The following is an 11,881-nucleotide window of genomic DNA, read 5'->3' on the forward strand; positions in this document are numbered from 1 at the left end:
GGGAGATCGACAAACTAAAGCAGGACAGATTTGAGAGATGCATGGTATGACGTGATCTAATCTTGTATTACGTGGGCGTAATAAGGTAGCTTATACACAGCATAGTGCATTTTCTGTTCATGGCTTATGCTAAACGTCGAAATCGTCCGGGGGATCGTACGCCCCTATAAAGTCTTCCGTACTGATAGACTGAATGATATCGTTTGTTCTCGGTCCGGTATATTTCCTGCAAGCGAATCGTGAGTTACAATGAAAGTGATAATTGATGAAGGCAGAATCGGTTCATAATACCATCGAGCAGAGACCCACCACCACACGAGGGAAAAGATGGCGATAAAAGCTGCAACACAAATAGCGTAATTCCTGCGATGTTGTCAATATCGTTATAGGCCTTGCACGAACGATAGGTCACTTACATGTTGGCTGCCGTCACAGGTTTCGATGGAGGAAAGAAGAGTATCACGCTGATTAAAAGTACCCAGGTAATAGCGATCAGATTCAATGGTGTTCCCCATTTTCCCAGAGTGAAGGGGCCTTCAATAAACTTCACCCGCTTCTTGTAGATTTGGTGAGCAAGGATGACAGAGATATATGACAGATCGAGTGCTGGTGCCGTGACATTGAAGATTGCTGTGGCGGTCTGGGTGGAACCAATGGCAATGCAGTTGAGGCAGACACTGAAAAACACCACGAACCAGACTGCATTTACCGGAGTATGCGTGTATTGATTGACTTTCGACCAGATACTACGGGAGATATTAGAACTCTTCCGCAGAGATATGTCTTTTCGGGCATGGCTTACTGTGAAAATGGCAACGCCTCATCTCTGGCAAACGCATATGCCATTCTCGTGTCTGCCAGCATAGCTGAGCAGCCCGTGAAAAACTGAACGAGGATAGCGAAAGACCACATTATCGTGCCTCCCGTCCGGCCTCCAGCATTGAGGAATATCTGTGCAGCTGGAAGGCCCGTCGCTGTGTTTAAAATCCCATCCAAGTCGGTCAAACAGAAGCACATTGCCACTGTGAGCATCCAACCAAAGACCCCTGAGACCAAAACTGCTGTCTGGATGGCTATAGGGCCTCGAATGGCCGCATCATGGGTCTCTTCTGACATGCTTTGATCCAAATTAGCTGATGATCCCTCACCGTCTCAGTCGCCACTTACTGTGTTGTTCCGTCATAGTCAGTCATGGTCCAGGCCACGGATATGAAACCTAGGAAGAAAGAAAACCCTTTCGAGCCCCATCCAGAACCATCTGTAACCGTAGTGAAGACCCATTTAGCGGACTGCTTCTCGGGTGTGAGTACTAAGAGGGCGATACAGATGCCTATTGACGCGAGGACTGTGGAGCTTCAGTTAATCTCCTCAGTACTAGTAATCATCCGCAACAGAGCTTACTATTAATAGGTGCAAACCACATGACGATCCGATGCAGGCTCTTAGTGGTCAAGGAACAAATTATGCCCATGAGACATAGCATTGCTATTGCTAAGAGGACAGTTTGTAATGCAGTACTTTGAGATATGAGCGACGTCACTGCTGTTTTGAAGGCGGCTGAGGGTGGACTCACGGCGAATACTCGTATTTCCCATCTTCCAGACTCGAGTTCATACTTGCGCAAGCTAAAAGCATCTGGCTGACTGTGTATGCCACGCTAGACACTCCTGCCGTCTGCCCAAGCAGGTTGCACCATCCCTGAACCCAAGAAAAGATGGCAACTTGGCTCTCAGGCACGACATGCTTTGTGACAAAATACATCCCTCCAGCGGTTGGATATGCTGATACCAGCTCTGCCACGGAACTTCCAATGCACATTGCCATACAGGAGCCGAAGAACCAACACCATACCGCCGTAGCTGGCCCTCCTGCCTCCAAGGGGGAGCCAAAAGTCGCAGGGACCGACCCAAGTACTCCCAGAATGGATATCGCATAAGACACTGTGGACCATTTTGAGAACTCACGTCTCAATTCCTAATGCCGATAACTGGTTAGCTGATCGGAATCAATTCATCATCGCTTCGCCATGGACGCACTTGTTTGTAGCCAATTCGGGCCAACAAGCGTTCGTCATCATCTCGAATAGTTGCCATACGAGGCACAGGGGTGGCAGTGCCTTTGTCGGTGGCCTTTTTACTGTCCCTAATATCACTACCTCCTGACTTGCGAAGAGATGTAGACGTCAGATCCATGCCTTCAAAGGAGAACAATCCGAGTCGTATGGATAAAGGAAGAACGGGGGAAACGAGAATAGAGTCGACACCAGAGCATAGATATGATATAGCTTTGGGCTTGCTTCATACTTTTACCTACCAACACGACAGTTTATGGAGCTGTCCAGGCGCACGGAGTATATTCCGTATGGTGGAGCCAACCCCTCTGCTTTAGGGCATTCCGGAACAAGTCAGTCACACTGGTAGACTGGCAGTCGATCCGACTGAACGTCGGTATGACAATTCTAGTTCTGTGGCTGCAGATGAGATGTTCGACAGCGGAGCACCGGGCTAGAACCAGTGGTGATAGATGTATACAGCCGTTGCGGTGAAGGATCACTCAGGTTCACAGCCTTATCACGTTTTGGAAAGAAACTAGTCGCAACCTTGGTAACCCACTCCAGGGCCACAGGTCAAATGTCTTCTCGACGAGTGTACAAAACACAGCAATCATTGGAGTCCAGAGCCCAAAAATATAACAGGTACCTGTGGTTGGTACCACTTGTCTTAGGATCCTAGAAGGGTTGAAGTCTTCCCGGGTAGAGGGCCAAGGAAAAGATAAGAAAACAGCAGGGAACATGGATGACAGGAATTGACCGGTTGAAAACCTGGTGGACTGTTTTCTAGTGCTTTCTTAAGCCATAAACTAGCTCCCCGGCTAGCCGGGATGAAACGAACAATCTAGCAGTCGGGATCGTCCCTCGACTCTCTCCTCCCAGGAGACATTGGCCGATACATTGTGCTCAAACGGCGCATTATTTGAGAGCGCCAACAATGCCATGAGATCTGCAGGCCCTGGATGACTTCCCGCTCGAGGTACAGGAATGTAACCAGTTTGAAAGAGCCTGAGGATGGCAGGTATTGTTGTCGCACGCAATGATCTGATAGTGAGAGGGGATGTGGAGGTCGGAAAGGGAAGTAATTAATTAGTTGTGAGAGTTGGAGACGCTACGGGAGATTCCAGCCAATCAAACCTGCGAGTTGGGGGCGGTGAGCAGACCGCTCGCTCTACCGTCGCCTTCCCATTAAGGCTTTCACCATCGTTCATATCCATGCCCAACGTCTTGCAACTGGGCAGGGATTTTATTTGACTCATTCAGCAGGGCTGATGTGATGCAAGCCGATGTTGGCTAAGGAATGATTCTTCTAAAGGCTAAGTGTAGCTATTCTGGGCGTGCGAGCCAGGATCGCGATGCATGTACATACATACATGTATGTATGTACAACATGCTGCAAACGATGGTGACGCAAAACTCGACGCTGTGCTCGCAACGGTATACTTTGGATATACTCAACTCCTAGAACCCATGGTCTGATCAACATGAAATCAGGAAAAGGAGGGAATCAGAGGTAAGTACACAGCACCTTGAGAGCATACTTAGACATCGCTACAACCTTTTAGACATCAAAACTGCCAAACTTGGTGGTATGGTGGGGGTCCTTGCCCCACTCCGATGACGGCCGATGAGAAGCTACTCCATCCCTCGTATGACAGTAAGAATACACAACGATCGCCCTTCATTAGGGAGAAATGACAATATCACGCTGATCAGCTACTAGGCTAGCCGTTTGGAGGGTTTTCAGTTGTACGGGCCAGTGGGAGAAGGAATACATTAAAAGGTTAGGTACAAAGGACCACTCACTGACAGCTAAGAAGCCCGGACATTTCTTTTTCCCTCGAAGTGAAAGCGCATCTTGCATGAAATATCTGGGGCGCCGTTACAACAGTTACGTGGGTAATGGGCCATGCATATATGTCTGAAGCTTTTCACACTCGCCGGTACCTAATAATGGTATCGCGTGGTCGGAAGTCTACGAGGTCCTCATTCGCAGTTCTGGCCGCAATAACTGTGTCAGTGGATCCTCGAAAAAACAAAAACTGTTGCCCAGTGCCGTGTAGCTCACACTAGACGACCTTGGACGTGGCATCAGCACTTAATTAGTTGTTGTCGTACCTTTAATTCTGCCATCTTCTACTCCTTTTCAGGGCGACAGCACTCATCGCTTCGCACATATGCACGCCTGAATTGCAATGACTGATTTTCCTTAGCATTCATTCAAGCTGGACCTTTACCACCTCAACATAAACCCATTAGCATAAGTTGGTATTAGAGGGGCATCGCTGGTGGACAATTGAACACCCGTTAACTAGAGTACCTAGCCATCATTATATACTTCCGGTATTCATGTTCCAGAATTATTACTTTTTTCCGCTGTTGGACATCTGACCCTTCATTGAACAATTCTTATTCCATAACCATAGCTGTATCGAGCAACGAGGAGATAAAAATTAGCATCAACCAGGTGCAAAGTCAAGTATAAAGCTAGATAAAAACAAGCATCTGTTGCTATTGCAAATAGGATATATTAGGTATGCCATTCTCGCACTAGACGCCACAAATCATTATAGCTATATTGTCACAATGAGGTCGCAGAAGCTGCTACAACAGGAATATTCTTACCTTTTCCTTCGAGGATCGATATATTAATATTATTCTTTGTTTTATACTCCTCCTTACTCCATAGTCGGTCGGGGCCTGGACCATGTGGACTAAAACGGCTTAGTGCCAACTTTGCAAGCCAGGAACGTGCACGTGCCAGCTGTGCTCTCGGAGCGAAGTAAATCCGTCCATATTATTGTTCCGGACGCGAACTCCCTTAGGTGGTCAGTTCGTTGCGGCCAAAGGGAAGCTTCGAGCAATAACACCCTCAAGGGTTTGCTCGAATTCTATTTTATTATTTATCTGAATCCGGAATTGACTTTTCCAGAAATATGGCATTTTTTTGAGAGAAAATATCTCAAGCTGGGCCTCAAATCTATCGAGTCTCCGTCCGCCTCCCTCATACATGGTAGGCCGTCGGATAGAGCATCATGGCGGACTACACAATGTACCATGCCATGGGTCAGGGAGTCGCTCCCAATGAAGACCCTTCAAACCAGCAACAGAACCAAGCTGCACCACCGTACGATCCTTCTGCCGGCCCCTCACCGGCCGGATACCAGCAACCTGTAGGTCCCTACGGATATGGAAATGTCCCCCCGAATGCGCAGCCTGCCTACGGTGCCATGCCGGCCTCGAATTTCAGCCCGAGTCCAAGCCCAGGATACAATGCAGGCTCGGCTGGTGGGGTTGGAGCTCCAGCGGAGGATCCAATGTCAGGATTATCATCACAGATGGGTGGATTGGGAATTGCGGGAGACGCCAGAGGACACAAGAAGAAGCACAGACATGCGTATCATGATATTGGCGGACCTGGAACATCATCGCCGGGGTTAAACGGTCTGCCTCACGGTGCCGGGCAGCCTCAGACACAATTCTTCAATCCTGGAGTGCAGCAGCCACAGCCATTTTCGCCGGTTCCAGGTCCGATTCCACAAGCTGCGAACCCAGCAATGGGTGCGACACCTCAACCAGGCTTCCATGGTGGTGGCACGGGGGGTGTCTCTGCTCAGGGCAAAGTTGATCCTGAGCAGATACCCAGCATTCCAAGGTCTCGAGATATACCGGCACAGTATTACGCTCAACATGTATACCCGACGATGGAACAACATATCCCACCTCCTGCTGCAGTTCCATTTGTGGCTCACGATCAAGGCAACTCATCCCCGAAATATGCGCGCCTTACGCTGAACAGCATCCCCTCTACCTCAGACTTCCTTTCCTCTACCGCTTTGCCTCTGGGCTTGATCCTGCAGCCGCTCGCACGCTTAGACCCTGGCGAGCAACCTATACCGGTGCTAGACTTTGGAGACTCTGGTCCTCCACGATGTCGGAGGTGCAGAACTTACATAAACCCGTTCATGACCTTTGGATCCGGAGGTAACAAGTTCGTTTGCAACATGTGCACGTTCCCCAACGAGGTCCCGCTCGATTATTATGCGCCACTTGATCCTTCTGGAGTCCGCGTTGACCGTCTCCAGCGCCCAGAGTTAATGATGGGAACGGTCGAGTTTATGGTGCCTAAGGAATATTGGTCGAAAGAGCCGGTCGGTCTTCAATGGCTGTTCATAATCGATGTCAGCCAGGAATCCGTGAAAAGAGGATTCCTTAAGGGTGTCTGTGAGGGTATCATGGAGGCCCTCTACGGCGGGGACGATGAGCCCGCCGAGGAGGGAGCGGACGAAGCTGCGAAGAGAAAAGTTCCTCCAGGGTCGAAAGTCGGGATCATTACGTTCGATAGGGAAATCCACTTCTATAACCTCAGCGTAAGCTCATAGAGTCCCTTTCGATTGTGATGTACGAATCACTCACACTACACTAGCCACAGCTAGATCAGGCGCAGATGATGGTCATGACTGACCTAGAAGAGCCTTTCGTTCCTTTGAGCGAAGGCCTTTTCGTTGATCCTTATGAATCAAAGTGAGTCTAGCTGCTGCGAATCTGCTGTCCGATGGCTGGGACTAACACCATTAGGGATGTCATTTCGTCTCTCCTGGGACAGATACCGTCGCTCTTTTCCAAGATCAAGAATCCCGAGCCTGCTCTACTTCCTGCAATCAACGCTGCTCTATCGGCCTTGCAGTCCACTGGTGGCAAGGTAGTATGTGCCATCTCCAGCTTGCCGACTTGGGGTCCAGGAAGACTGGTCATGAGGGAAGATCCAAAAGCCCACGGGACGGAGAATGAGAGAAAGCTATTCGCAACAGAGCAGCCTGGGTGGAAAAAGACTGCCACAAAACTTGCAGAGAGTGGTATCGGCGTTGACTTCTTCATTGCCGCTCCTGGAGGCGCCTACATGGATGTTGCAACTATTGGTAAGTATCGCTATCATTCTGCGATGCATTCATTGTTGTTGACAATTTCTAGGCCATGTCGCTGCGGTCACTGGTGGCGAAACGTTCTTTTATCCCAACTTCCTTGCGCCAAGGGATGTTCGGAAGCTCTCGAAGGAGATCGTCCATACCGTCAACCGCGAAACAGGTTACCAGGCGTTGATGAAGGTCCGCTGCTCGAACGGCCTCCAAGTCTCTTCGTATCACGGAAACTTCTTGCAACACACCTTCGGTGCGGATCTTGAAATCGGTTCAATTGACGCGGACAAGGCACTGGGTGTCCTCTTCAGCTATGATGGAAAGCTGGATGCGAAACTCGATGCTCACTTCCAAGCCGCTTTACTGTACACCACAGCCAGTGGCCAACGCCGTGTACGGTGTATAAACATTGTGGCTGCCGTTAACGAGCGAGGAATGGACACAATGAAAGCCATCGACCAAGATGCAGTCGTGGCTATCATTGCCAAGGAAGGTAAGACACGGGCATCACTTTATTTCCCATCTAGTCGTCGCAGCTGACACCAGAGAATAGCGGCCTCGAAGACGCTAGACAAGTCCTTGAAGGACATCCGAGCTAGCATCACGGAGAAGACGGTCGACATATTCAGCTGTTACCGCAAGAATTTCTCCGGTTCACATCCTCCCGGCCAACTTGTACTGCCTGAAAATCTCAAGGAGTTCTCGATGTACATGCTGTGTCTGCTCAAATCCCGGGCTTTCAAAGGTATACCTGGTCTTTGCTACCGCCATCGGGACAGAGGTGCTGACGACTTACAGGCGGCCACGAAACCTCGGACCGTCGTACTCACGACATGCGTATGCTTCGCTCCATCGGCTGTACCGAGATGTCTCTCTATCTCTATCCTCGCGTGGTCCCGATTCACAACCTGAGTCCAGAGGACGGTTTCCCCAATGAGGCTGGTCAATTACAGGTCCCACCGTCACTACGAGCTAGTTTCTCCAAGGTCGAAGAGGGAGGCGCCTACCTTGTTGACAATGGTCAAATCTGCCTGCTTTGGCTGCATGCACAGGTATCGCCCAACCTGCTAGAAGATCTATTTGGCCCAGAGCACAACTCATTACAGTCTCTCAATCCCCACCTGTCTTCCCTTCCCGTACTCGAGACGCACCTCAATGCGCAGGTCCGCAACCTATTGCAGTACTTCTCTACTATCCGTGGCTCGAAGGCGGTCACAATTCAGCTCGCCCGTCAAGGCATGGACGGCGCGGAGTATGAGTTTGCTCGTCTCCTGGTGGAAGACCGGAACAACGAGGCCCAAAGCTACGTTGATTGGTTGGTGCACATTCATCGCCAAATCAACCTCGAGCTAGCTGGTCACCGCAAGAGGGAAGATAGCGCTACTGGGGATGGAGCTCTGTCGAGTCTGACAGGGCTGCGGCCGGCTTACTGGTAGTGATGGTTGAGTTAGAGAGTGCATGAAATGAGACATGAGCGCATTGCAGCATCAGCTATAGCATAATCTCACTTCTTTTCTGGCCATGCCAAAGGAGCTCAGGTCTATTCCCATCGACATAGTTATCAACTACTAGTGTCCACCAGTGTCCCTGGTTTCTCGTCATAGTGTCGGCAGGAACCTCGGCGCGTGCTTTGGCGTAAATCCTCGGCCAAAGCATTGACGCTGTAACTATTTCACGAAGGAACCTAGTAGCTGCCTAATACGGGCCAACAAACTTTAGTAGACACCTCGACTATACCTAGATATACAACAACACGGCCAAAGCGCATGAGGCGTAACTATCTGTCAGGCACAGAAGAAAAGAAAGAGTTAAGCTCTTGATCATCCGTGACGATCGCGGCCGGTCGCATATCCGGCTGGCGATCAGCATAGCCACGTGGATGGCACTAAGGACCAAGTTAACAACACTGGCGCAGGACGGATCGCTAGAACCAACGACAGTCTCGTATCGAATATGAGGCAGCAGAAAACCAACTGAGGCTGAGGCATCATCGGCCTCGATATCAAGAGACGTGTCTACCAAGGGGAGTGACCGCCTTGATGCCAGGCAAGTCGGTGAGAACTTGACGCTGGATATGTTGCTTGGATGCGACGTGTCTCTTTCAAGCACGGAGGAGACTTCCGGTTAAGGATACTCTTTAGCCATTTCTCGAGGAAATAGCCTGCCAGATGCGTCCGTGAGATATGGACTAGACTACGGATAGTCTCTCTTTCTCTATCTAGGAGATGAGATGAGGAGAGAATGGCGCTGGTTACTACTGTACTCCGTCGAGGGGTCCAGAACAGAAGTCTCCGAATGCGAATGGCATGCCATCTCATCCCATCCCACCAACCAGAACATCCTGGGCCGAGTTTCCCGGGGCGAGAATCGGGATATCGCACTCAGTGGGAGGGTAACTTCTCCGCCAGAGAGACTTGCTGGTTATTGACTCCAGCTGCGGAGAAGAGAGGCAGGCCTGACTGACTGTTCCTGGGGCCAAGAAGTTCGAACCCCTGCTCGATTTCCCGTGCGAAGTTATTCGCGATTCGACAACCATACACCGAAGTTTCCCTTCGGATGGTTCAGTCGACAAGACAAGCGCTCAACTGGGATTTTGATAGGCAACAGTCCCCGAAATCACCACAAGAGCGAGTCTCCGCCGTGGGACACAGGAACGGCCCTTCCGGATGACACTGCAGATTCTTCCCTTTGGAGTCTGAGCCTCTGAGAGTCTGAGGTCTTTTCTGACAGTACTGTAGCCTATATCCACCGAGAAAGCTTGGCGAGTTGGTCCAATACTAGAGGAATCGGCCAATCTAGTGCCATTTGGATGAGTCCAGAGTTTTGTTAGTGGACGCATTACTGATTCTAGAACTCTAGACTGCCATGTTTCTACACAGGGGAGACTACGCTTTTTTTCCAGGACCCTGGATGTCAGCGTCCAGTGCGCTGGGGGGTGTTGGCACGGCCTCACTACGATGTTCGAACATGAGTGCGCGAGCCTCGACCGAACGAGAAGCGAGCGACTAGTCCAAAATAATGTCGGAAGATGAGCCAATCGGACTATCGCGATATTCAGGCACGCTGCAGGAACATGGACGCCAAATGAATTTTTTTCTTTTTTTTCTTTTATTTTTTATTTTTTTCTTGCCTGAACATCATATGGTCGCCTCTGTGATGTGTCGGCTAAATGGATTCCACGCACCTGGGCCGGTGCCACCTCAGGCAGCGTGGCATTCCAAAAAATCCTTCAGCGCAGCACAGCCTTATTGGCGATCAAACCGCCGATGTGTTCTCTTCCCCTCCACATAAAACTTTGATTTGATGTTCTCAGGTCCCCGGAGTCCATAGGGCTTTGACCAAGTGGAGGCGCAGGGCTCGATGGCGTCCCTGACAGGATAACCTTATACACTTCCGATCCGCAGATTCTTCCATCGCGATCCAAGGTTGGCGGTGCGTGGAAGGGAAATCCCTAGCTCAGCACATTTCTCGAACCGTTCCAGATCATTGGGCCCGTCGGTCTACAGTCTCTGCTTACAATATCTCATAGGCTGGTGGCAAGCGGTTCCCGGCTGTCTTTTCACCAACCGGATGGTCAAGAATATACCGATGCTCACCCCGTTTCGGGCAAGTAAACCGTGGCATATGTCAGGTACCCTGAAGCTTCCAGGATTCGGTGAAGCGCATCGGCCTACAGGATCACTGCCCTGGATCAGGCCGAAAGTTACGCAGGCGCCATCCCGTCTCTCGGGTTCCTTCACTCTATGCCCGCGATATTGTTCATGCCACATGGGCTTACCTGCTCAACACCCGGTACCTGGTCCAGACTCTTCTCCCGGGCTTTTGGCCTCCACCTGATTCTATCATGGCGCTGAAGGGCTGCCTCCGCTGGCCCAGTCGGCTCTCCACCCCCATGCCCATCCCATGGATGATGTCCTTCTCACGAAGAGTTCTTCTCTTACGGTCCACTCTGGCAAGTGTTTGATCGCCTTTGCCAGCACATCCCAAAAGTTATAAAGAGGGTCTCAACTCCCTCCCGTTCAGGTCTCTTCTTTCTCCATCCACGAGAACATCTGACACTCTCTTCTATATATATCAAACCACTTCCATTCTCTACAGTCCTTTGAAAGGTCAACTGCTTCAGTCTTTACAGCAACAATACCTCCCAACATCGTCACTCCCTCCTATCAAACACAAAAAATCAAGATGATGTTCTCCAAGATCCTCGGTCTTGCTACCGTCTTTGCTGGAGTTGCCTCCGCGCTCCCTGCTCAGATCATCACCCGTTCCACCAACGGAACCGCTTCCGCTCAGACCACTGGCGGTGGAGTCACCATTATCAACAACCTGGGCAGCGACCTCTATGCCTGGTCCGTTGCCAACAATGCGGATGTCCCCATGATCACCCTCAAGGCCAACGGTGGCACCTACTCTGAGACCTGGAAGACCGACCCCAACGGCGGTGGTGTCTCCATCAAGCTCGCCACCCAGCCTTCCCAGGCCGATGTCCTCCAGTTCGAGTACACTCTCTCCAGTGACACGATCTTCTGGGATCTCTCTTGCATCAACATGGGTACCAGCTCTGAGTTCACCTCCAAGGGCTTCGCCGTCACCTCTGACGATAGCACCTGCCCCACTGCCACCTGTGCTCCTGGCGACACGGCTTGCGCCGATGCCTATCTGATCCCTACCGATGACCACGCCACTCATGGATGCCCGTCTCAGGACAACCTCGTCCTGAACATCGGTAGCAACGGCAACTAAAAAATCCAACAAAGACAAAATTTCAGATCGATTCCTGGTGAATCATCGATCATTCCGGGCTGATTGATCATGATTTGAGAAACGATCGCTGCTCACCGGATGAGCACGTTACCACCCTCCAACATGCAACCAGTGGTTGTGGTTGTGAATCGAGATATCTGCGATGTCCTAT

At 50.6% G+C, this 11,881-nt stretch overlaps 3 protein-coding genes across 3 annotated transcripts; 2 read left to right on the forward strand and 1 right to left on the reverse strand.

The window, feature by feature from the left end:
* Positions 1-129: 129 nt before the first annotated feature.
* On the reverse strand, positions 130-2,192 carry C8Q69DRAFT_504219 (putative amino-acid permease; the record flags this gene model as incomplete). Its single annotated transcript, XM_028632571.1, has 8 exons — positions 130-226; positions 292-363; positions 417-746; positions 803-1,117; positions 1,168-1,345; positions 1,402-1,517; positions 1,574-1,974; positions 2,037-2,192. 8 exons carry the CDS (start codon positions 2,190-2,192, stop codon positions 130-132), a joined length of 1,665 nt encoding a protein of 554 aa, XP_028487205.1.
* Positions 2,193-4,830: 2,638 nt separating this feature from the next.
* Positions 4,831-8,430, forward strand: C8Q69DRAFT_140649 (vesicle coat complex COPII, subunit SFB3). The gene is made up of 6 exons (XM_028625424.1): positions 4,831-6,420; positions 6,477-6,574; positions 6,629-6,969; positions 7,022-7,459; positions 7,520-7,711; positions 7,765-8,430. The coding sequence occupies exons 1-6, from the start codon at positions 5,086-5,088 to the stop codon at positions 8,400-8,402; spliced, it is 3,042 nt and encodes a 1,013-aa protein (XP_028487206.1). The 5' UTR covers positions 4,831-5,085; the 3' UTR covers positions 8,403-8,430.
* Positions 8,431-11,151: 2,721 nt separating this feature from the next.
* On the forward strand, positions 11,152-11,709 carry C8Q69DRAFT_441748 (putative extracellular thaumatin domain protein; the record flags this gene model as incomplete). Its single annotated transcript, XM_028628775.1, has 1 exon — positions 11,152-11,709. One exon carries the CDS (start codon positions 11,152-11,154, stop codon positions 11,707-11,709), a length of 558 nt encoding a protein of 185 aa, XP_028487207.1.
* Between the last annotated feature and the right edge of the window lie 172 nt (positions 11,710-11,881).

The sequence above is a fragment of the Paecilomyces variotii genome, assembly GCF_004022145.1.
Source record: "Paecilomyces variotii strain CBS 101075 chromosome Unknown C8Q69scaffold_2, whole genome shotgun sequence".
NCBI classification, from domain to species: Eukaryota; Fungi; Ascomycota; class Eurotiomycetes; order Eurotiales; family Thermoascaceae; genus Paecilomyces; species Paecilomyces variotii.

Excerpts from the sequence above, each read along its gene's own strand:
- C8Q69DRAFT_140649 (XM_028625424.1), top strand. The coding sequence starts at position 5,086 with ATGGCGGACTACACAATGTACCATGCCATGGGTCAGGGAGTCGCTCCC. Across the intron at positions 6,575-6,628 it reads GTTGATCCTTATGAATCAAA|GGATGTCATTTCGTCTCTCC; the intron begins GTGAGTCTAGCT and ends TAACACCATTAG. Across the intron at positions 6,970-7,021 it reads CATGGATGTTGCAACTATTG|GCCATGTCGCTGCGGTCACT; the intron begins GTAAGTATCGCT and ends GACAATTTCTAG.